Raw genomic sequence first — 22,734 nt, 5'->3', positions numbered from 1 at the left:
TTAAACTACGTTGAACAAAATGGATATCTCTAAACTTCGATCGAATGTTTTTAGAGGAATGGTGGCCGTGAGAGGGGGGTTAATTACTCTCCACTCACTTTCGACTATTAAAAAGGGCGATTTCAATTTCCAATCAAATGAGCCCTTTTTGAAATTTCTATAACAACTTTCTATGTAAAGTTGATATGCCCCCAGGACATAACTTACAACCCTTGCACTGAGGGCTCGGAAGTGGGTTATCATCCTAAAAGACCCAATTTCCAGAACTTTAAACTACGTTGAACAAAAGAGTTATCTCAAAATTTTGATTGGATGTGTTTGAGAAAATAATGGGCGTGAGAGGGGTGTTAGTCGCTCTCCAATCACTTTCAACTATTAAAAAAGGAACTAGCACTTTCAATTTTCAATTGAATGAACCCTTTTGAAGTTTCTTTGACAATGTTTTCTATACAAACCTTATATGCCCCCAGGCCATAACTTACAACCCTTGCCCTGAGGGCTGTGGGGGGGAGGGGAGGGGAGGTCATTCTTACCTAATTTCCAAAACTTTCAACTACGTTGAATAAAATGGCTATCTAAAATTTTCTATTGGATGTGTTTTGGGAAAAGGTGGGCGTGAGAGGGGGGTTAGTTGCCCTCAAATCACTTTCGAATATTAAAAAGGGCACTAGCCCTTTGAATTTCCAATCGAATGAGACCTTTTTCAAGTTTCTACGACAAAGATTTCAATAAAAACCCCACATGCCCCCATGGCATAACTTATAACCCTTGCCCTGAAGACTGTTGGGGGAGTTTCCTGCTCAAAAGTATAATTTCCTGAACTTTAAACTGCGTGGAAAAAAATGGCTATATCAAAATTTTGATTGGATGTGTTTGGAGAAACGGTGGGCGTGGAAGGGGTGTTAGTTGCCTTCCAAACACTTTTGACTGTTAAAAAGGGCACTAGTCATTTCAATTTCCAATCAAATGAGTCCTTTTAGAAGTTTCTATGACAACGCGTTCTATAAAAACCTTCTAGCCCCCAGGGCATAACTTACAACCATTGCCCTGAGAGCTGTGGGGGGCTGTCATCCTCAAGGGCCTAGTTTCCAGAACTTAAAACTACGTTGAATAAAATGGCTATCTCAAAATTTTGATTGGATGTGTTGGGAAATGGTGGGCATGGAAGGGGTGTTAGTTGCCTTCCAATCACTTGAAACCACTCCAATTTCCAATTGAATGAGCCCTTTTCGAAGTTTCTACGACGACTTCTTTGTTACAAAGTGCCCTACTCTAAAGGAAAAAAAATAATACATAATACATTGTGCCAACATTGTTCTTATATACCCCCAGGGTATAACTTAAAATCTTTTCCCTGAGGGTTGCGGGGGAGTGTCCTCCTCAAAACATATTTTCTATCTGGAAATCAACTATGCTGAACAAAATGGCTATCTCAAAATTTTGATTGGATGTGTTTGGGGGAATGATGGGCGTGGGGGGGGGGGGTGGCTAGTTGCCCTCCAGTCCCTTTTGACTATTAAAATGGGCACTAAAAAAAGGGCACTCCAATTTCCAATCGAATGAGCCCTTTTCGAAGTTTCTATGACAACTCCTTCGATACGAAGTGCCCTGGTCTAACAGAAAAAAATAACATAAAACATTGTGTCAACATCGTTCTTTACCTAGGCAGCACGATTGCGCTGCCTATGATATCTAGAATCAACTAACCCATAGCCCCAGGCCTTTGGGGTGGTGCATTCCTTTTGACTAGCTCTTCTTAGGTTCCTCCTCAGCTCAATACTTATTGAAGTTTTGGGATTGCTATTTTTTTCAAACTAGTCAAAGAGTCTGGTTCCCTTTTTAAGAGTCAAAAGTGATTGGAGGGGAAATATATGCATTTATTTTTTTTTTGTGGGGGGGGGGGGCATTTTCAAAAGGGTACGTTTTCAATGGACAGAATTGTGTGTGGGAAGATAGTTTCTGGAGGGAATTTTCGAGGGAAAATTTTAGAAAGGGATTAGGGTGAAAGGGATTTCCTGGCATGATTTCAAAAACCGTCTGAAAACAAATAAAAAAGAACAAGTTTTTTCAACTAAAAGGAAGGAGTAACATTAAAACTTAGAATAGATAGGAATTGTTTTGTATCTAAGGAGCCCTACCCCTTCCTCAATAATTATTGATTATACCAAAGTTTGACTTTTTGTTGCAATTCTTTAAGAAAGTCTGCTCAAAAACAAGGCTTGTTGAATTTGAAGAACAAGTATTTTAAGGCTTTAGAGTAAGGAACAAGGGTTTAGGAAGGCGCAGCCCCCCCCCCCATATATACAGAATAATTTCTGTTTGCTATAAGTTTTAATGCTGCTTCTTGCTTCCTTTACAAAAAAAACTTTTTTTCCATGATATTTATTGATTGGGCAATGATTTAAATATTGTATTAAACATACTTATATTGCCAATACCAGTATGAAAGGACATGTGTCTTTTGTTCTGCAAGCTTGATTCAAGTTTCATGTTCAATCTATCGGATCTATCTCTTGGTCTACTCGAAATTCTAGCATTAATATTGATGTACATTAGTCTTAAGCTGCTGTGTTTTCCTTCTGACTATTTAAGAAGGGCTAAATGTGATAGAACCCGTTTTTGCTTCCAACTTTGGCGGCCTTTAGAAGCTCTAATATCACAAAATGTACAAGAAGAAGTGCAGATCAGGCACAAAGGAAGTCAGCTCATATGTTGGTTTTCTATTATTGTAATTTTGCCATGTCACCTTAAGTCGCATTATCCAGCAAATAATCCTTTAGGTGCTGGTTAGTCAAGATGTTGAGCCAATGTGTTGGCTGCATCCCATTTTCGAAGCCATGGCTTGGACAACTAATCTTTGCCCACAGCTTCCTTGAAGGCCTCTACACTAGGGGCTGAGACCGCTCCTTCGCTTAGGGAATTCTAGAGCCTCACGACTCTATTTGGGAGGAAGATTATTCTTGAATTCTTGCTAATGTCAGCAATAAGTTCAGAACAAATCTGAAATCTTAAATTCTCCAAAAATCCTGTAGGAAATCTTATCAAAGTCCAAAAATCCTTAATGTCAGGATAAATCCTACAAAGTGAGAATACTATCAAAAAGAGTGTCGGTAGTCTTGATTATTAAGTGACCAAGAAAATGACACCTCCTGGTTAATTGAGTGAGATAGATATAACAAATAAATATATTTAAAAGAACCCAGAAGACAAATAATAGTAATAGGAAACAAGAATTTGTAATGAAGATAGTTTTTGTTGATGTGAGTCCCTTCAATTTTGTCCCCAAAAACATAGGCTATTTGGCAAACAATAAATTACAAAGATGGGGAACCTAGAGGGGGGGGGGCATACCTAGTTGGCATACTCTTTAAGACACAAATAATTTCTAAGACTCAAATATTTTCTATAGGCTATTTTCATTTCTTTAATACACTGCTGGTGGTGAACACCTTCTCCATATTGAAAACTTTAATTTTGGTAGATTTTCTCCCAGCATTTCACCTCCAATTGCTGATTAAGCTAATTAATATTGCATTTAAGTTCCTAAAGTGCTATGAACCTATTCCCTGTGTTAGAATTTCAAATTGAAATGGAAATTCGTAAATATATGCAAAAGTAGTGTTGACACATTTTTATTCTAAAAAAAAAAAAAAAAAAAAAAAATGAAAATCAAAAGCTATGGAATTGTCAGAAATTCAAAGAGAAAGTAATTTATGTCATAAGGAACAACAGTTTGTCAGTTTTGATTCAACCAAAATTTTGCATTCTTCGTTCTTATTGAACTGTTACTGATCATTGGCTAGAAAAGCCATTCTTTAAAATTGGTCTATAGTAGTGGATATCTAGTCAATAGCAAACTATCTTCCTTGCTGTATGAGAGGTTTCTTTCTATAAAAAAAATGGTTAAGCTATAAAATGCAATTTTTCCAAAATTTCGAAGAGACATTTCTCTGACTCCCATTATAGACATTTTTCAATTAAATATTAGAATTGAACAAGTCTGAACTTTCCAAGTTTGAATTTGTGATCAGAGCCGGATATATTTTTTTGCTGTTGCCAATATTGAACTCTATGCCTTTATTGCATTATTTTTGTTGTTGTTGCTTATTCCAGATCCAAAGATCATGATTGCAGCTGTAGTCCTTGCCAAATGGGACAATGTAGTTGGTCCTAGAACGCTGAAAGTATGGGGACCAAAATCAAGTGATGAATTTTCTTGTACAACTGGCTTGAAATTTTCATGGGCAGGAGAAGCTGGGAATGATGATGCAGATGAATTAGACGAAGCTTGGGAAGCAGAAAACTTTGAATTTGACAGAGAAGAATCTCCTGAAATAGTATGTGTTAGTGAGAGAAGCTCTTCAAGTAGTATTGTTGTTGTCTCTAGTGGAGCATCAGAGCGAACTAATAATAGTGATTCAGTTAGTGGAGCATTTGATTCAGGACAAATGGAGTCTAGTCAATATGCAGTTCTTGAAGATGATTTATCTCATAATCTTTTTAACTTGAATCTACCAGAAGAGGAAGGTAGGATGAAAGTGTTCCTTTGTGATACTGTGAAATATGTAACTGAACACACAGTGATAGCTTGCCTAAGTAAACCAGGTATTGAGGAGTTGAATCTCATTAAATCATCTTATTTTGTTGTTCCTGATTTTTACTCAGTTATGATTTGTTCAACATTTTATGTTGATGAGTATGTTACTGATTGTGGGACATTAGAGACTTCGTACTCTATGTCAGTTGTTGGGGACATTGAAGACGAGAACATGTTTATGCTTTTACGAGAGTATATTGAGTGTAATCTTAAGGAAATTGCCATGTTCATCAGAGCCTTACCTGAAATAGTAAGTATAACATGGTTAAATGAGTCCAACCGTTATTTCTCATGGTAATACATGTTTATTTCTATTCAAACACCTTGTGGATGCTTTGTTAAAATTATTTGAAAAAAACTACGTTTTCTAAAGAGTTAAAGAGGCTGAGTCACAAGTTCGAACCTTAAAACGTACAGGGATTAGGAGATAGAGTTGGGGGGCTACCGCCCCCCAAACCCCGCTTCTGTATATAAAAGGGGCTCTTCCCTCCTCAATGCCTTGCTCTTTACTCTAAAGTTTGACTTTCTCACAACTCTTTTTTTTTAAACAATAAAAACTTTAGCGTAAAGAGCGAGGCGTTGAGGAGGGCACAGCCCCTTTTATATACGGAAGCAGGGGTTTGGGGGGCGGCAGCCCCCCAACTGTACCTCCTAATCCCTGTACGTTTTAAGGTTCGAACTTGTGACTCAGCCTCTTTAACTCTTTAGAAAACGTAGTTTTTTTCGAATAATTTCTGCACGTTTTTGTACAGTTTATTACTTATTATTGCTTGACTAACTGTTAGCTGGTCGTGTCAGGAGTTAAAGTTGGGGGGCTGCCACCCCCCAAATCCTCCGCTCTTGAAGATACTTGTGTTAAGGCTTTTAATTCCTGAATAATCAAATCAAATGCACAGTAAGATTTTCTTTTTTCAACTTTTCTTCGAGCATTTGGTTGTACGACATGTTATCAAAGCAGTGGAGACTTACCTGTAACCTGAAGGCCGACTGTGATATTCTTCTGGAGACGCCTGTTGAGCCGAAGGACTTAATAGATTGGATTTAAAAAAGAAACTCAGTTTCTTTTTTAAACTTTAAATTCAATATAAAAAAAAATTTCTCTGACGGGGAATCAAACTCGGGTCTTCCGCCTGACAGTCAGGAATAGCGACCACTGTACCACAGAGACACGTTACATTATTTTTATTCTGTGCGATGTATTTTTGACGCAAGCAAATACCCACAAAACATGATATTTGGTTCTTGGAAAACAGGGAAGGAGTGCTCGGGTTGAGCTGAAATTTTGAGGATAAGCTCCCAGGCCCCAGGAAAGTTATCCTCTAAATTTCAGCCCGATCAGACAACGCTAAAGGGGGGCTGTGGTGGGAAAAATTAACATGGGCTCTTATAGGAAAACGAGGTTTTTCGTAAATGTAAACTCGGGGGATAATTTTTTCGGTCTTAAAAGATCAAAAGGCCCTTCTGGGTTGAATTCCGGTTTAAATCAGTCCTAATTCACCCGGATCCGTTGCCAACTGTGGCCTGTAGGCGTGGCTGATAAAAAAAAAAGAGAAATGAACTTTAAGTGGCTATATTTGTTTTTTTGGAAAACAGAGAAGGAGTGATCGGATTGAGCTGAAATTTCGAGGATAAGCTCCCGGGCCCTAGGAAAGATCAGCCCAATCGGCCCGGGCCCTAGATCAGCCCAATCGGACAACGTTAAAGGGGGGGCTGTGGTCGGAGGGTCGAAACTTCCGGCCCACTTTTACCCATGAAGATAAAGTCGGAGGGGGGTGAAATTTTGCACGTTTCTTAGTTGGAGCTTTGGCTACAAAATGCGATCACCGCTGTCTCTCTGCGACCGCTAGGACCGGAAATCGCTTAACATTGTGGTGGGTCGCCTCTTTAAAGAGGCACAAGTGTGCCTCCTCGATTATCTCGTGTTTTTAATTTAAATTCGAGTAGCTTTGTTGCCATCTAATTTTAAGTAGTTAATGCTTAGAAGATCTTTAATTTCTTCTGTTGAACCAGACCTCATAAACTTTGAAATTGCAGGACATATGGTTTAATTTCTGCAGGCTAATCATTACGTTTTTGCCTTTTCCTCCTTTCTTATGGGAAATAATTTCTATGTCTGTTTAGTTTTTCATTCAAAAGAAAAAAGAATTAGGGTATAATTATTTATAGGTTGAAATATAAATATATTGAGCCAAGAAAGGAAAGGAGTAAATCCTGGATTCCATCTTCCTTGTGAGATCCGTGGTGGCTGCTTACCGGCTTGCATATTTTGATGCTTTTTTAAATTATCTGGTGTCTATCTAGATACTGCATCTCTGGCTCTCATGTATGAATAGGAAAACATCAAAGATATACTTTAATTACCTTGAATTACCTTAAATCGCAGCTTGGAGCGAAATTAAGAATTTTCATCCTTGTAATGCCAACAACCTACCTAGGATTACTAGTGCAACTAGTCATGCAACTATTCCTTCCACCAGTTGTTGATATTCTCATTGCTCTCTCTAGGTTTAAGATCCAAGGAGGGCAGTTGTTACTCAAATTTAAAAGACCCTCAGTTCTTTGAGCTACTATATTTTTCTTTTATAAGTGAATATAAGATTTTAGTAGTTTGATTTGCCAAAAACATGTCAATAGTTATCTGAGGTATGTCAGATAAGTGTAGTTTCTTGCAACAAGTAAGAGGATCAGTTCTAGGCTAAAATTACCTGCAGAGAAAAAATTAGGAATGGCTCTTTTTCTCTTTTTAGTGCAAAAGCCTTTTTTTTCATATAATAGGAGAAAAGAAAGTACAAATATTAGCATTAAATTAATGTCTCTCTAAACTGAACAAAAGACAAAAGAAGGGTGTATTTATGGAGAACCAAACAAGAATAAAACAGAGCACCTGAAAGCAAACAGTTCTTTTTTAAATAAAATCTGTGGTTTCTTAACTATAGTGTTTCATTTTTCAGCTTTTTCTATCTTGGAAACCTCTAGTAATATTTTCAGGGACTGAGAAAACCAGGTCTAAGGACTGAAACATAAGACCCAGATCCCATAAGCCTGCAAAAATACCTATCTGCCCCTTTTCTGTGACAGACTGAGTTCTGTGCTCATTTTCATAGATACATCAATGTATTCAGAAAACGTTATTTCACTAGGCCCTTTTTCGAAGCCCCTTGTAACAAGCTCTGTCAGTTTTTGTAAGGCTAGAAAACTTCTTTCCAAATGACATCTTCTTTTGTTTTATTTTGTAGCAGAGTATATTTCTGAAAAAAAGTTGTTGATATAGCAAAGAACAGGCATTTATTTAGGAAGAGAAAAACAAAACAAAATAAGAAAATAAAACACCACCCAATGCTTGCAGTGGTACAAACCAGAACATACTATATTAGAATCAGAATGCCTATATTTTTATGCCTTTTATCAACTGAGTAGCGATTCAATAAATTTGTCATAACTTGAGACATAAAATGTTTTTCTTAGAGAAAGGATATTAAAAAATAATGATGGAAAACCAAAAAAAATACTTGCATTTGAGTAGTTGCTTCTACTTTTTCTTCTTCTTTTTTATCATTAGACTGGCTAACTCCTGGGCTTTGATTGGCTGCTTCATTCGTGTCTTCGAAATGTTTTTATGCTCATTTATGCCTTTTTCGAAACGTTCTAGAAACGTTCAATGCTTGACTGCCTAGTGGCCCAGCACCAGGAGTGACTCAAACTTCTATCAAATTTATATAACATCAGGCTTTTCAGAGTAAAAAGAGACTGGAGGGCAACTAGCCCCCCTACCCTCTTTACCCCCAATCAATTTGATCAAACTTTTCAGATAGCCATTTTGTTAAAATAAGTCCAAAGATCAGAAAACAAAAACTCAAGGGTCAACAAAAAACCCCAGAACCCGGGGGCAGGTGCTGAATATTATACCCTGGGGGCGAATACGGTTTTTATATAAGGGTTTTTAAGGCAGTTTAAAGATCAGATAAGCCTGACTTTTTTTCATATATATTTTCTGATTTTTCATATATATTTTCTGATTTTTTTCATATACTGATTTTTCATATATATTTTCTTGCCTCATACCTAAAGTGAATCTTTTTAGGGTTATATCGTATTGATGACAAAAGAAAAGTTTTATTCGTTGTACATCTCAACCGAATGTATCAACCGATTGGGCCAATTATTTGGCGACCGAAATTTTCAAAGTCGGCCTTGCCGAAACATCTTTTCATAAATGTATAGGTCATTCCTAGTGGATTTTTAAGAAAATCAGTAACGGGATTAGAAATTTGCTAGAAAATTTCGCCAGGAATTGAAAAAAACTACGACAAATGATAAAAAGGCTGCTGTTAGTGCCTGGACGCTATTTCATGATTAGTAAAAGGGCACAAGTACAATTCTAGACTTGGAAAGTGTGGATGCTAAAACACCGTAGCAACACAACGTAGTGATGCTATGTTGAACGACGAAAATAAATAAGTGCAACCGATTAGTTAAATTTGATCGATTTAACTATTAAATCATTTAGTGCTATTTAAAATATTATTAATCAATCAATTTAAAATATTATATTGGATCAATTTTTATATATGATTTAATATAATTATATAATATATAATATATATATAATTTTTATATATTCATAAGTTAAATAATATTTGTATTTGTTGATCAAATCTTATGTTAATGTTCAAACTTGTGTTAAAATAAGCGAAATTTCGGATATATTTTAGAGGGGGCACAAACATTACGAGGGAGGTCAGGGATTTAATAAGGTTGCCAGAATGCGACAATTATATGCATGCTATAAGAAGAAGCAGAAACAAATTTGACAGTTTGGCCAAAAGGCCGCCATCCTGGGGACGTGTCTGCACTATTCCTCCTAAAAATCCTGTGATCTTTTGAACTAACATAATACCTTGCATTGCTCCTTGAAAGCATAATTTTGGTTAGAAATGAGATATAGTCAAAGATTGACCAATTGACAAACACCGTCCTTGTCGGCCATTCATCTAGGGTCAAACAAAAAGCAGGTCGTCCCCGAATGGGGTAATAGGACAGAGGAAACTGGGACTTCTTGGAGGGCATAAAGAGGGCTTTGAATAGAACAGGATGGAGGAGTGTGCGTAGCTGTGTTGGTTTCAAGCGGCTTGGTGCTACAGTGCGGAGTGGTTGAGAGTAATTGGCCGGGGTAAATTTTCACTGGGATCGAATTGTCTAGAGGATATTTCCGTGGGGAGGGGGGTTTCTCCTTGGGGGTGGGGCCAAATTTCCTGGCATTATTTAAAAAACGATCAGAAATTAAACCGCTAGTCATTTGGTCGCTAGTCAGTCGGTTACCGCTAGTCATTTGGGATTACTAAAGTTTGGGATCACTAAAGAAACTTTATGTGTAAGGTGTCAGCAAATGCCTTTTAACAGTGATCAAGAGCTGATCTTGATTAGCTTTTCTGATCGTTTACTGCAGATTGTTCACGACGGATTAACTTCCCATAAATACCCAGTAAAGGCAGGTATGCCCTGTGTAGCATCTTGCGGCTTTGGTTTTCCTTCTTTACATAAATGACATATGAGACAACCTTGCAAGCCCTCTGCATAACTTGTCCGACAACACCACAACACACGAAACCTTCCCAAAACACGAAGACCAAACCCAAGTCTTTTTACCCCTAAAGACGGATCTTTCAAAAGTGAAAAGTGACCCGATGAATAGATTGTCAGTTTAGAGGTGTTGCAAACAAAGGAACTGCTCATATTCTGATCGAAGGTGCCACCTATACACCTCAACTCCATCTTTATTAAAGAAACTATAAAGAAAGTCGACAATCATCATCTCATAAGAATTTACTTCTCCACAGATCAGTCTTTGAAAATCCCACCTCGATTCGGTGAGAACCTCCCATGCAAGGAATCTGGAGACCACTCTTTGCTGTAAAAACCCTTTACCGCCTTGATTAAGTCTCACTTAGCAAGTCTTGCATCATATCTATCTCTTCATATAAATGTGTACTGTATGGTAATGTTCCGAAAACGCTGTTGGCCTAACTTTAAAAGATCCAAAATGGGGCAGGCTCACTGGTTACCTATGAATCTCCCCAGTCTTTTAATGACCTTTTTTTTTATATAAATTCTCCTCCTCCTGTAGAGCTTTTTTAGAATTATGCCCCCTCCCCTGAACTGACAGACATGGAGACACTCAGATTGGTCCAATTATTTTAAGGCTGACACATCACGAACAGAGTACTTGAATTAAAGTTTGTTTGTTGTTGCACTTTGATTTGAAAACGATTTTCCTGGGGATGTTTTCTCAAAAATATGCTGTGTCGACTCCTTCTATAGAAAATTCAACAACGATTTAAAAATATGCAATGGAGTGATATAAAAGAGTAGAGAGCAATCAGATACTTAAAAGTACCCAGTTGCGTAGATTTAGGAATAAAAAATGTGGAAGAGTCATTAATATACTCATAATGTCAAACATTTTTAAGTCTTAAAAATTTGTCTATGGAATTCAACCTGTATTTAGGATTGACAGAAATAAAGTATAGTTAGTAAAGTTTGGACATTAAAATGAAATGTAAATTGTTGAAAAATGCCTAAGAAGATAATGGCTGCTTCTGCTGCCATTCCGAGGGACATAGCATTTTGTCAGATCAAACTGACAGAATAAAACCCAGTTTATGTGCAGACTAATTAGAACTTAAGTTGCTGATCTGTGTACCATTTAAGTATAGTACTTGGGTCAGGGCGGGAGCTAAAAGCAACTCTACAGAATAATTCTTCTAGGACCAATTGTAATTTTGAGACAGTACCATATTGTTCCATTGTTGATTAATTTACTCAAATACGTTGTTTGGTTTGAGGTGAGCTCTGATAGGTGTGATCCAAGGCTACCATTGTACTCTTTGTCGCTTTTTCTAACTAGGAGGAGGCTGGCAGTCAAGGGATTTTTCAGTCAGTATCTCTGCTGGTCAGCATTAGATGTGTTCATACCAGTGTAGTTAGCATTTCATCTTTATTGTGCTGATCCAATGTTATTTGCATGATTGACAGGGATCTCATTATATCATTTAGCTTGTTGCCAAAATTTCCTTGGGATGCAAGACGGCTTAAATACATTCATATCAATTACCATGCTTCAGATGGCGAGATGCTTTAAATGTTTGTAACTCGCAGAGATGTTGGATCACTGAAATGACAAGTGCCTTGTAGATTCAGAATTGTATTTACAGTTGGCCTTGATTTTTCATCCATCGGTAGGAATTAGGTGACTCGGGTTGCAATTTGGGTCTGAACATTGTTCAAGCTGCTTTCCCGGACATCATTCTGAAATGTTAGGGGCTTGAATTCCCCCAACACCTTGATTTTTTCTTTTTTCAAGTAGACTGGTTGTACCATATTTGACAAGACGGCAATTACTCATCTGCGTGCGTTTTATATTAGTGGTGCATGATCTATGATAAAGATTCACTGCCATACAGACAAGTTTTATCCAAAAAGTCCATGATTCCTGTTGCACACAATGTACTTGCTAGTGCTTTTAGATCAAGCCGCTACATCTTTGCACTGATTTCGGGTTTACAGCTCCAACTCGCTGTTTTGGATTAAAAAACACCATCAGAGATGATAAAACTTCAAAACGTGTGAGTATGAGATTCCAACCATAACACCTTTTTCGATTACTAGTTGTTAGATAACATTACAGCCTTTTGACTTTTCCATTAGCTGTTTCTTCCTTCGCTGTCATTTCGTAATATGCTGCATAGGAGTTCATTTAGACAGGGAATGTTTTTTGTTGCCTTATTTGTAGCAACTAAACAGCCATAATTTGGGCTTCTACCCAAATCATTAGTTGCTATATTATGAGGCCATGTTTACATGCACCGAACAGTTTTGTGTACAGTCAGGCCATTGATATATAGCTCTGACTAACGTATCTATATTTTCGGAATAAATTTCGTCTGACCTAGCAAGTATGTAGTCAGAATCCATTTGTAATATCTTGCTCCTTGTAAAACACTCTATATAAAACTTGCAGTATTATTATTAGTAAAATATAGTATTATTAGGCTATTAGTAAACTTTTATTTCAATATTAATAAGATTAATAGTACGGTAGTCTATGATGTATTGTATGAACAGATTCAAAAGAACAAAATTAATAATTGTTATCAAAACTATGTTGGAAAGATTCAGCTGCAGTTTTAGCTTGAATTTAAATAAAATTCACTAGCCTAACACAAATGAAACACATTGATTATTTAATTTCCAATATAGTTGCTTCTATGTTTTTTTTGTGAGAAGAAAATTAATGCTTGAACTTGTAAATCGAAGGAAGTAAACCTGGAGAAACAATATCTTCTCTGATATGTTTGGTACTGCTAGTTTACTTTTGAAAATATTAATATATTTTAAAGTGATATTTTAAGGTGAAATCATTTATTGTAAAGAGCATGCGCTCTCATAAGCATGATCCAAACATGATATCTTTTAATCAATCAAGTTGTTGCAAAATGAAAAATAGTATGATAATTTAAATACGGTTACCGCTAGAAAAATTTGTCAACAAGTACGCAGGTATATTTATCAAAATGTGCAATTTACGTATTACTAAAGCACAGATAAAACTCGACACGAAGCTTTGAGAATAACGTTGTTACCGGCAGCAAACTGGTCTCAGTTTTGAAACCTTTACAACCAATTATGTGTGGAGTCAGATCTAGAGGGACAAAGAGAGCCAAGAGAAAATTCTTGTTGATGGGATGGAGGAGGAGGGCTGAGCCAAACTTGAGTGAAGGTTTCTCATGATGGACAAAAAGGGGGTCAAGTTCAAATGGTTTTTGATAAAAAGAGTAAGGAAACAGGGAACCTCTTTAGATAATTTGTTGTGACCTCTTCCGAAGCCGTTCAATTTCTATCACTTTCTCTTTTTATCAGAGGAAAATACCAAACAGGAAATGCATATTGTAATAGTGGGTGGATGAATATGTAGGAAATCAAATTTAGTTTATCCTTTGGAACACGAAATTGTTTTAGTTTTCAGCATTTAGATAGCATCGTTTGCCTTTTTTCAATCAGTTGCATTTTCGTGCCAATTTGTACCAGAAGAGATAACTACCTCTAGCAGGTATGGCTGTTGCAGAGGAGTTTTGGGTCTATATGTGGTTTGAATTCAGGTAGGCTAAAGGCGATTTGAATTCGACTTCAGGGAAAAGAGTCTCAAGGTATATGAGGCTTTCAAGATTTTTCAAGTTCCATGAAGTTTAGTTACTATCATTAGGATATATTAATAAAAACGGTCTCTAATATAAAGGCTCTTAAAGTTTCATTGTTCTTGATGACCATCTTTGGCTTAATTCTAAAATTCAAACGTTCCTTTTTTGTGTACATTTTGTGCTGATCGGTTTAGATCATTCTACTTTTTTCAGGATAATCTAGTTGACGATATTAGGTTGGACTCACGAGTCAACAAGGTGCTGTATCATGTTCGGAGTTTAATGAAACAGTCATTTCCATCGCTTGTTAAAGCGGAACTACTGAGGAATCTTCTGATTCAAGCAGATTTTGATTGCATTCTGACGTCTCATTTGCAGACTTTTGGAAATTCTTATGTCTGCGGAGACAAATATCCCTTAGTAGAACAGGTATTACTTTAACTAAACATTCAGGAATTTATTGGAATGCTAAAAAAGCTTAACAAGAAAAAGCTTGCCCAATCTCAATCCATTTACATGCCCCACGACAGCTGGGGTTGGATCACCGAGCCTGCTTTACCAAGTAGAGATCTATCCACAGTGCTTTTATATGTTTTTTCTCAAAAGTCTAACTAATATATAGCCTGTATAAAAAAAAGACGAGCAGCAATGCATTCCTTTTCTCTCATATTTTACTACAGCTCTGAAAGTGGGATGAATGGGGAGTATCCTTAAGAGGGAATTTAGAATTTGATGTAAAATAAGTAAGAAAAAATAACTGTTTCCTTTAATGATTCTTCAACAACCATGTACTTGAAGGACCGTATAACTTTATGTGAATGGCCAGTATCAGGGAAAACAGCTAAAAGGTAACGTGGTACCTGTAGATTCACTAAAGATAGGCTAGGTTGTGATTAACAGGCGTAAGTTTTGAACAAAGAAAATAATTTATGGCGTTTGCACGCCAATGAGTGTTCAATTGAATAATTCATTCTTGAGAAAGAAAACGTCCAATTTTTAAGATTTTGCACCAAAAGTGGCTGATGACAGGCTTCCAAAAAGTGGCAACTGAGAACAGGCTTCCTCACAAACTTCTTTTGCTCGTTATAAAAGAAATCGACTGACAATTTTGTATTTATTCACCATAATGCCACTTAGAACGTACATAGTATGTAGCCTATAGGGCTTACTATATATGCATTGCATAAGTAATGATGCAGCAAAATAATTTACTGTTTCTTGAAATTTCGCCCGAATGGTAATTTTTTGCTGGAATGACAACAATGCTCGATTGCTCATATGATTTTGGACGATGAAAAAGTACTCTATGATAATAATTGATTAAAGATTGTCAAACTGTTTGTTGTAATTAAGGGTAAGGGGAAAGCAATCCTTGTCAACAGAAAATGAAACTTTTGTAATAATACATACGTCATATCCTTTGTGTAAAATCAGTGGAGTTTGAGAAAAAAATGGGGAGGGGGGAGGCATCCCAATAAAGAAGAAGGCTAATATGAACATAATACTATCAAATTCAAGTTGACTGATAACTTCAGAACTGGTGTTTCTAGTCCTTTCCTACAAAAATACAAAATTTCGTATTTTTCCGCAGAAAGCTGGTCATAGATGCGTGCATAATTTTTGTTTTTTTCCACAATGCTGATTTTTTTGATTCAGTGGTCAAAGAATACCAATCTAGGAGTCACCAAACATAATTTAAAAAATTCAGCGCCCCTTTTGTGCAATAAAAAAGATGGTGTCACTACAGAGAAACGATTTTTGACGTTTTAGGCTGTAAAACAACAGTTTTTACTCAAATTGGGCTGATAGTGCGAAAATTTGACCTAATCTACTTAGGACTATCAAAAAGCTAATTATATAGCCTCCTTGCTTCAGAAGCCATGCACACAGTGACTCATTCATACGTGTAAATATATGCAGACAATATAGAATGGACATCTATTATAGCACGTTTCTGCGGTACATTAAGTGCAGGGTTAGGCTCTAATTTTAAACCTTTCTGTGACTTGTCCTTAAGATCAATATGTACGTGGAGGAATCTACTTCTTGATGTTTCGTTTTGGAGTAATGTACTTGGACTAAGCATTCACTATAGGTTTAAAGTAGTGTCAACACTCCCCTTATTATGGAAAATAGTAGGTTGAACTAAATCATTGTATTAAAAAGAAGCGGAGAAACTTCAATGTAAAGAATAGAATGTTTAGAAAGAGACGAAGAGGGAGGCATTCCATCTCTTATTTGGAATAATCAATTGCGTGTAGAAAGTATATCTAGATGATATCTTTTACTCTCATAGCAATGGTATGCAAAACTCTAAGACGAACATTAATTAAATATACAAGCATTTTATTTTATAAATTGAAGTAAAAAGCAACGTTGAAGCTTAAGAACATCGTTAAACGAAAATAATAACCCAGATTTGAGGAGTTGCCGCTTCTATTATCCCCGCGCTCTTTAGGTGAAAGTTTGCGGTTTTTTTTTACCATGCTTCGAGAATGAGTTTAAACATATATTTAGATTTAGTTGTATTCGTTTTAGACAATAAGATTTTCAGTTTAAGATTTTTTGAATGGGAATCGCGTATGAATGTTTTATATTTCTCTTTTGAAGTATTACACGGCATTGTTATAAAATGTAATCATTGATAACATCCATTTGGTGTCTTTAATGCCATCTACACTATTATTTTCCGACGGATTTGTGGTGTCTGCTAGCACGACTTTAGAATAGCTGAGCAAGTCGAGGGATTACATAGGTGTTAAAAAGAAGAGAATAAATAATATCAGGCAGTAATTACTGCACTAATTATACCATCTACACAAACAAAATTAATTATTGTTATTATTACACTGAAAAAAAAACAAACAAAAAAACAAGTCTTACCAAAAGCTAGATGACCTTGAAGTTTTTTCTTCGACACTAGTGCCAGTTCTCACTCTTCTAAGTTACTGAAACTCTTTGGCTTATTGCATAAACTTTAAATTTTCTTTCCTACTTTTCTACTTCGTTTGAATTTAATGTTCATCCTTATATTTTGGGTCGTATATCTATATATACATGAATATTTATGATATGTTTAAAATCTATTTGATTTTTCCAACATTGTGCAATTCGCGTATTGTCTAGGAAGTTGGTTAAACTATTCAGTAAGAAATATTTGTGTATAAATTAAAATTTAACCAATTGCTAGCCTTATATGTTTTTATTCACATTTATGTTCAAATGCTTAAGAAATCAGTTGCTTAATTTTTTTTTTTGGGGGGGGGGTAGATTTCTGGTTAGTTCCAATTCCCAAACGCGTGCAACCCGCCTATTTCACGCTCCTTTCGCTATCACAACCAGATCAAAGTTTTGTTTTTGGGGGCTAGGCCATGGAATAATCAAGATGATGAAACAAAAAATTGTTATAATTTCATTTATTAAAAACAAAAACATGAGATAAATATTATATTCTAATTATGGATTTTAGAAATGTTGGGCTTTGAGGATGTTTGTTTGTTATTTTAATAAAGATTAACTTTTGTGTCTAGACTGTAACAAGAAGCTCCTGCTCTTTTTTCTCTTTTTTTTTTTATTAGAAAAAGCTCTACTTCTTGGGTGGATTATTCATCATTTTGTATGCTTGAATTGAGTAAAGGATGTGAAAATAACAAATAATATCTAAAAATTCTATTACAAAATTTAAAAAAGAGCTATACTGCAATCCAGATTTGTTGAACCAAAACTTGTCACAACAATTACAAGACTATGTATTTCAAAGCTACACTCCTTCTTTCTTTATAAAGTCAAAGCCAGTTTTTAATAGATTTCAAAAAACCAAATAGGTTTGTTATATTTGAAAATTTGCACGGACATTACTATACAGAAATACTAAGTTATTATAAGTTACACGAATTTTGAGGTTATTAAAAATGAATTCAGTGTACTTAGTTTTCTGATTTTTATAGCGAGTTTTTAAAAATTTTAGAATAGTAGTTGATTAATGACTTAAGTACTATATTTTCAGATTGTGATTTTTCTTCGACACTTTTTATGGGATGATTCACAAAAGCAGAGATGTCGAATTATAAGTGATATGGAACATGAATGCTTCATTCCATTCTTGTATGTTCAGGTTAGTTTTGATTGATCATTTCAAATTCATGCAAGTCAGACGACACAATTATTGTTCTCTGTTCATTATTTTCAGTTGAGCTCAATTTTTAGATAAAAACAACAAAAGACAAAGGGATCAATAAAGCCAAGAGAGTTTAATTTAATGGTTACACTTTAATAAAGTAAGAGTTAAATATTAATTATTTCTAAGTGCCTCAGCACACACGGGAAAGCCATTTCCCGCGTTAAATATATTCAATCTGTCTTGATCTCGTTTGAATTTCTGTAAGAATCTAAGGTGTTCCTAGTTACACTATTACGGTTTCGAAAGAATATTAATTTATCTCTCAGACCTAAAGACCAGAGAACCCATATTTAAAAATAGAATATTAATTTATCTCTCTGACCTAAAGACCAGAAAAGCCATATTTAAAAATAGAATATTAATTTATCTCTCAGATCTAAACACCAGAGAAGCCATATTTAAAAATAGAATATTAATTTATCTCTCAGACCTAAAGACCAGAGAAGCCATATTGTTTCTTAATTCCCCTTCGTAGATGAATCGATGATTTACCGTCGAGTATGTAATCAATTTCTCAGAAATCTAGTCACCTTCGTTTATGTAAATCAAGTTCTCAGAAATCGGACCCCTTCGTGGATCAATAAACCATGAATAAATTATGTAACATCCGTGAAGATATTGCGTCACTCCCGTCTGTATCCATTAGGCTTAGAAACATCCCTGATTGACCTTGAAAGAGGTGTCATTGACCTGTTAGTGGATCAATAAACCATGAATAAACTATGTAACATCCGTACCTTTTTACCCCTTTCTACTCTTTACCCGGTTTTAGTTATATCCTCTGAAAGTAGCCTAGGCCCCATTTATCATGAACGTTATCGATCCTTTATGCAAAATTTTGTTGCTAGAGTGTTGTATTTCCATCATAATTCGGTATATTTCATTATGATTAAGCAAACTTCATTTCTTGAGTGCATACCAAATAATGCACAAGTACCAATATTTATAAGCACGTTTCTTTCTAAGATATGCCACCCCTTTTGAAATGTGAACCCAAGCAAACTGTTATCACTGATGCTGATTTTATAATGCTGTATGCTCATAAAAGTTGTACTCGGCCCATACTTTTGGAAATTGGTAAATATGGCTTCACTTGACGCTCGAACTATTAGTGTTTACTACAATTGGATTTTCTAGGTACGGTATCTGTGACGAGGAAAACAATTCTTCATTCAAAAAGAATTTTACATCTTCAGGTTCGATACTCGGCTTCGGGTCCATTGAAACAACAGCAACATATGTGACTGTTGCAAATAACCAAATTGTTGCAACTATATGAAACAATTCAATACCAGCTAAAATTCCTATGAACTGTAAATAACCAAAATAAAAATCTTTGAGTATGAATTTTTTACAAAGAATATAGATTATCCAAAGTATGATTAGACTCCAAAGTCTAATCTTGCCAATGTTGATGAATTTGGACTTATATAAGTACAGAATGATCCAATAGAAGCAACTTAGAACAGAAAGGGGTGGAAGTATCCATTCTAACGGAGGTATTACATTTTGCAAAGACGAAGTAAAGGCTAATAGCAATATTAGACACGTGAAATTTAATTGGCAAATCATGCCTTTATAATGATAAAGATTGTCGTCTCAGATTCAGACAATTTTGGTGAAAGAGTATTATTGAGCATAATTATATGGTCTAATTTTGCATTGTAAACAAGCCATACATTATCTATGGCAGACCTTAGAGAGCCCTTACATTATTTTTTGCTAATGAATATTTTATTTTATGTGGCTACGTAAAATTGAATTCATCGCCAAGGAAATACTTTTTGTGTTTATCGAATGTTAGTTTGATGTTTATTTATGTTGACATCGAACTCCCTGGTATATATTCATGAATAATGATGTTAATGTTCAAGTAGAGATAATCGGAAAGATCGGATTCATCTAATTTCTGAAATACCTCAGGATGGTTTAACATAAGAAAGTGGTAATAGTTACTAACACCCATTTCTTTTATGGAGAATTATCATTTTCAAATATCTCCCTACCACAAAAATTATACACATCAATACAAACCTAGTAGATTATAAGAAAGTAAAATTCCACCTTGAGAATTTTATGCCTTTTCCGAAAAATAAACTTATAACAAAGGTATACATATCAACAAATTTCTTGTGAGCAATATCAAACAGTTCTTGGTGACAAACTGTATAGTAAGAGAGACCCGGCTCAATAGTAACCAACACTCTAAAAACCGGAATTTTGATACCAATAGATACATCAAAAGAATCGGATTTTTATGTTGATTTTAAATATATAAGTTTCATCAAGTTTACTCATATCCATCAAAAGTTAAGAACCTGAGAAAATTTGCCTTATTTTCAAAAAAAGGGAAAACACCCCCTAAAAGTCATGGAATCTTAATCAAAATCACAACATCAGATTCAGCGTATCAGAGAACCTTATTATATAGGTTGGAATCTCCTATTTGCAAAAACGTGGAATTTTGTACTTTTTGTCAGAAGAAAGATCACGGATTCTTGTTTATTTGCCTTTTTTTTACCAGGGGTGATTGTATCGACCTAGTGGTCCTAGAATGTTGCAAGAAGGCTCATTCAAACGGAATTCAAAGTTCTAGTGCTTTTTTAATCAAAAAAAAAAAAAAAAAATAGAATCACTTTTTACAAAAACAACTGCATTTTTATAACTTTTATCACTTGTCTTCACTTTTATCAGTTGTCTTTTCATATTGCAGACTTTTCAAAGATATTTGATTTCTTAAGCAATTTTGCTAAAAACTACCAGACTCCACATTTTTGCAGATAGGAACTTAAAACCTCTACAGTAGCCGACCTAGTGGTCCTAGAATTTTGCAAGAAGGCTCATTCAAACGGAATTAAAAGTTCTAGTGCTTTTTTAAATAAAAAAAAAAAAAAAAATAGAATCACTTTTTACAAAAACAACTGCATTTTTATAACTTTTATCACTTGTCTTCACTTTTATCAGTTGTCTTTTCATATTGCAGACTTTTCAAAGATATTTGATTTCTTAAGCAATTTTGCTAAAAACTACCAGACTCCACATCTTTGCAGATAGAAGCTTGAAACCTCTACAGTAAGGTTTTCTGATACGCTGAAACTAATGGTGCGAGTTTCATTAACTCATGTTAAAGATTGGTCAATCATGCCATAATCGTAGGTTGTAGCCAGGCCATCTCTTACTATTCGAACTATTAAGAAAAAGCCATAGGCTTTTTGCTGTTTGTACTACATAAAGGATCGGTCATAAATGGTTTCAGTCAAGAGGGTCCATATCCCATGGATCCCAGTTTTGTTTAGACTTTAAATTGGCAAATGTGTAAAAATAGCCTGCGCCGGGAATTGATCCTTTGACCTTCGAAGTAGAATTTCAAAACGTTATCCAATTTGACATGCAGGTTTTAAAGGACCCAACTTTTAAATAGTTTTCCGGGTTGTAGCAGTAGCTAGCGACCTAGTAAAAGACGATCACGTCCAATGTTAAGAAATTTAATAACCCTTAACTCCTAAAAAAATAGGGTCATATCAAAACAAAAAGTGCACCATTAGAACCGCCCTGTGCAAAACCCCTATGTAGAAACTTTCTGACGTTTGGCTTTAACAGCAAGGAGAATATATTGGCTTGAAAATCAAGAAAAGTGGCAGCCACTGCAGCTTTCTGCCCAAACGGCATTTTTTTTCTCTCTGTTCTTCTTTTCCACAGATAGCTTGGCACTGGAAAGTCGTGGAGTTGTTCAATGGCTCATTTTAAAGGAAATTACTAGATCTAGTTCCAAATGTAATTTAATTTTTTTTAATTTTAAATCAAATAAATTTTTTCACTAAAAAACTGTATTTTTATGGCTAATCTTGATGAATGTTGTAATAATCGTAAGTAGTAACCATATATGAAGTAATAAGTGAATGCGATATTTATACGCACTTATATTTCGACAAGATAATATAAGACATACATATTGGATCGATATAGTTCATTATAAATGATGTAAGTTTCAACGGATCCAGGTTGCAGCGGTAGCTAGCAATCTAGTAAGAGAATACATAAAGGACCGATATAGCTCTTCATAAATGGTGTTTAGCAATTAGTTTTTTTTATATAATTCAGAGAAAGGCAGCAGTAGGAATAAAAAATATTATTGACCGTGTTAGAGCAATGATTTCTCGAGCTAAATGTGATGCTCGTTAGCCACATCAAAAGGAAGACCAAGAAAAAAGGAGGCTTTGATTGAAAGTGAACAGCGAGAGGAATAACAAAGGAAAAAGGAAATTGGGGATAACAAAGAAACTAATCCACAGGAAAACCAACAACATCAAAAGGAAGACCAAGAAAAAAAGGAAGCTTTCATTGAAATTGTTAATCTGAAGCAATCAGACATTAATCTGGTGATGCCCGTCAATCCCGTTGCGGATTTAACTGTGCCTATCGAAAACCAATTTAAACCGCAGGAAAACCAACCACGTCAAAAGGAATACCAAGAAAAAAAAGATGCTTTGATTGAAAGTGAACAGCAAGAGAAAGAACAAAGAAAAAAGGAAATTGGATATAACAAAGAAACTAATCAACAGGAAAAATCAACCACATCAAAAGGAAGACCAAGAAAAAAGGAAGCTTTCATTGAAATTGTTAATCTGAAGCAATCAGACGTTAACCTTGTGATGCCCGCCAATCCCGTGGCTGATTAAACTGTGCCTAAGGAAAACCAATTTAAACCGCAGGAAAACCAACCACGTCAAAAGGAAGACAAAGAAAAAAAGGAGACTTTGAAT

The 22,734-nt window shown here is 35.3% G+C and overlaps 1 protein-coding gene across 2 annotated transcripts in view; it reads left to right on the top strand.

Moving 5' to 3' along the window:
* LOC148956774 (uncharacterized) overlaps positions 1-22,734 on the top strand; it is a 104,036-nt gene that overhangs the window by 13,353 nt on the left and 67,949 nt on the right. For both annotated transcript variants that reach the window (XM_089096404.1, XM_089096411.1), the window contains exons 2-4: positions 4,114-4,847; positions 14,005-14,220; positions 17,798-17,905. In XM_089096404.1, the coding sequence (XP_088952530.1) occupies positions 4,125-4,847; positions 14,005-14,220; positions 17,798-17,905 (1,047 nt within the window). In that variant the 5' untranslated portion in view covers positions 4,114-4,124. The remainder of the gene's footprint in view (positions 1-4,113; positions 4,848-14,004; positions 14,221-17,797; positions 17,906-22,734) is intronic.

The sequence above is a fragment of the Artemia sp. Qi Xiang Cuo genome, chromosome 1, assembly GCF_049724085.1.
Source record: "Artemia sp. Qi Xiang Cuo chromosome 1, ASM4972408v1, whole genome shotgun sequence".
NCBI lineage: Eukaryota > Metazoa > Arthropoda > Branchiopoda > Anostraca > Artemiidae > Artemia > Artemia sp. Qi Xiang Cuo.
Note: the sequence above shows the minus strand (reverse complement) of the source record. Positions and strands in the feature narration are given on the sequence as shown.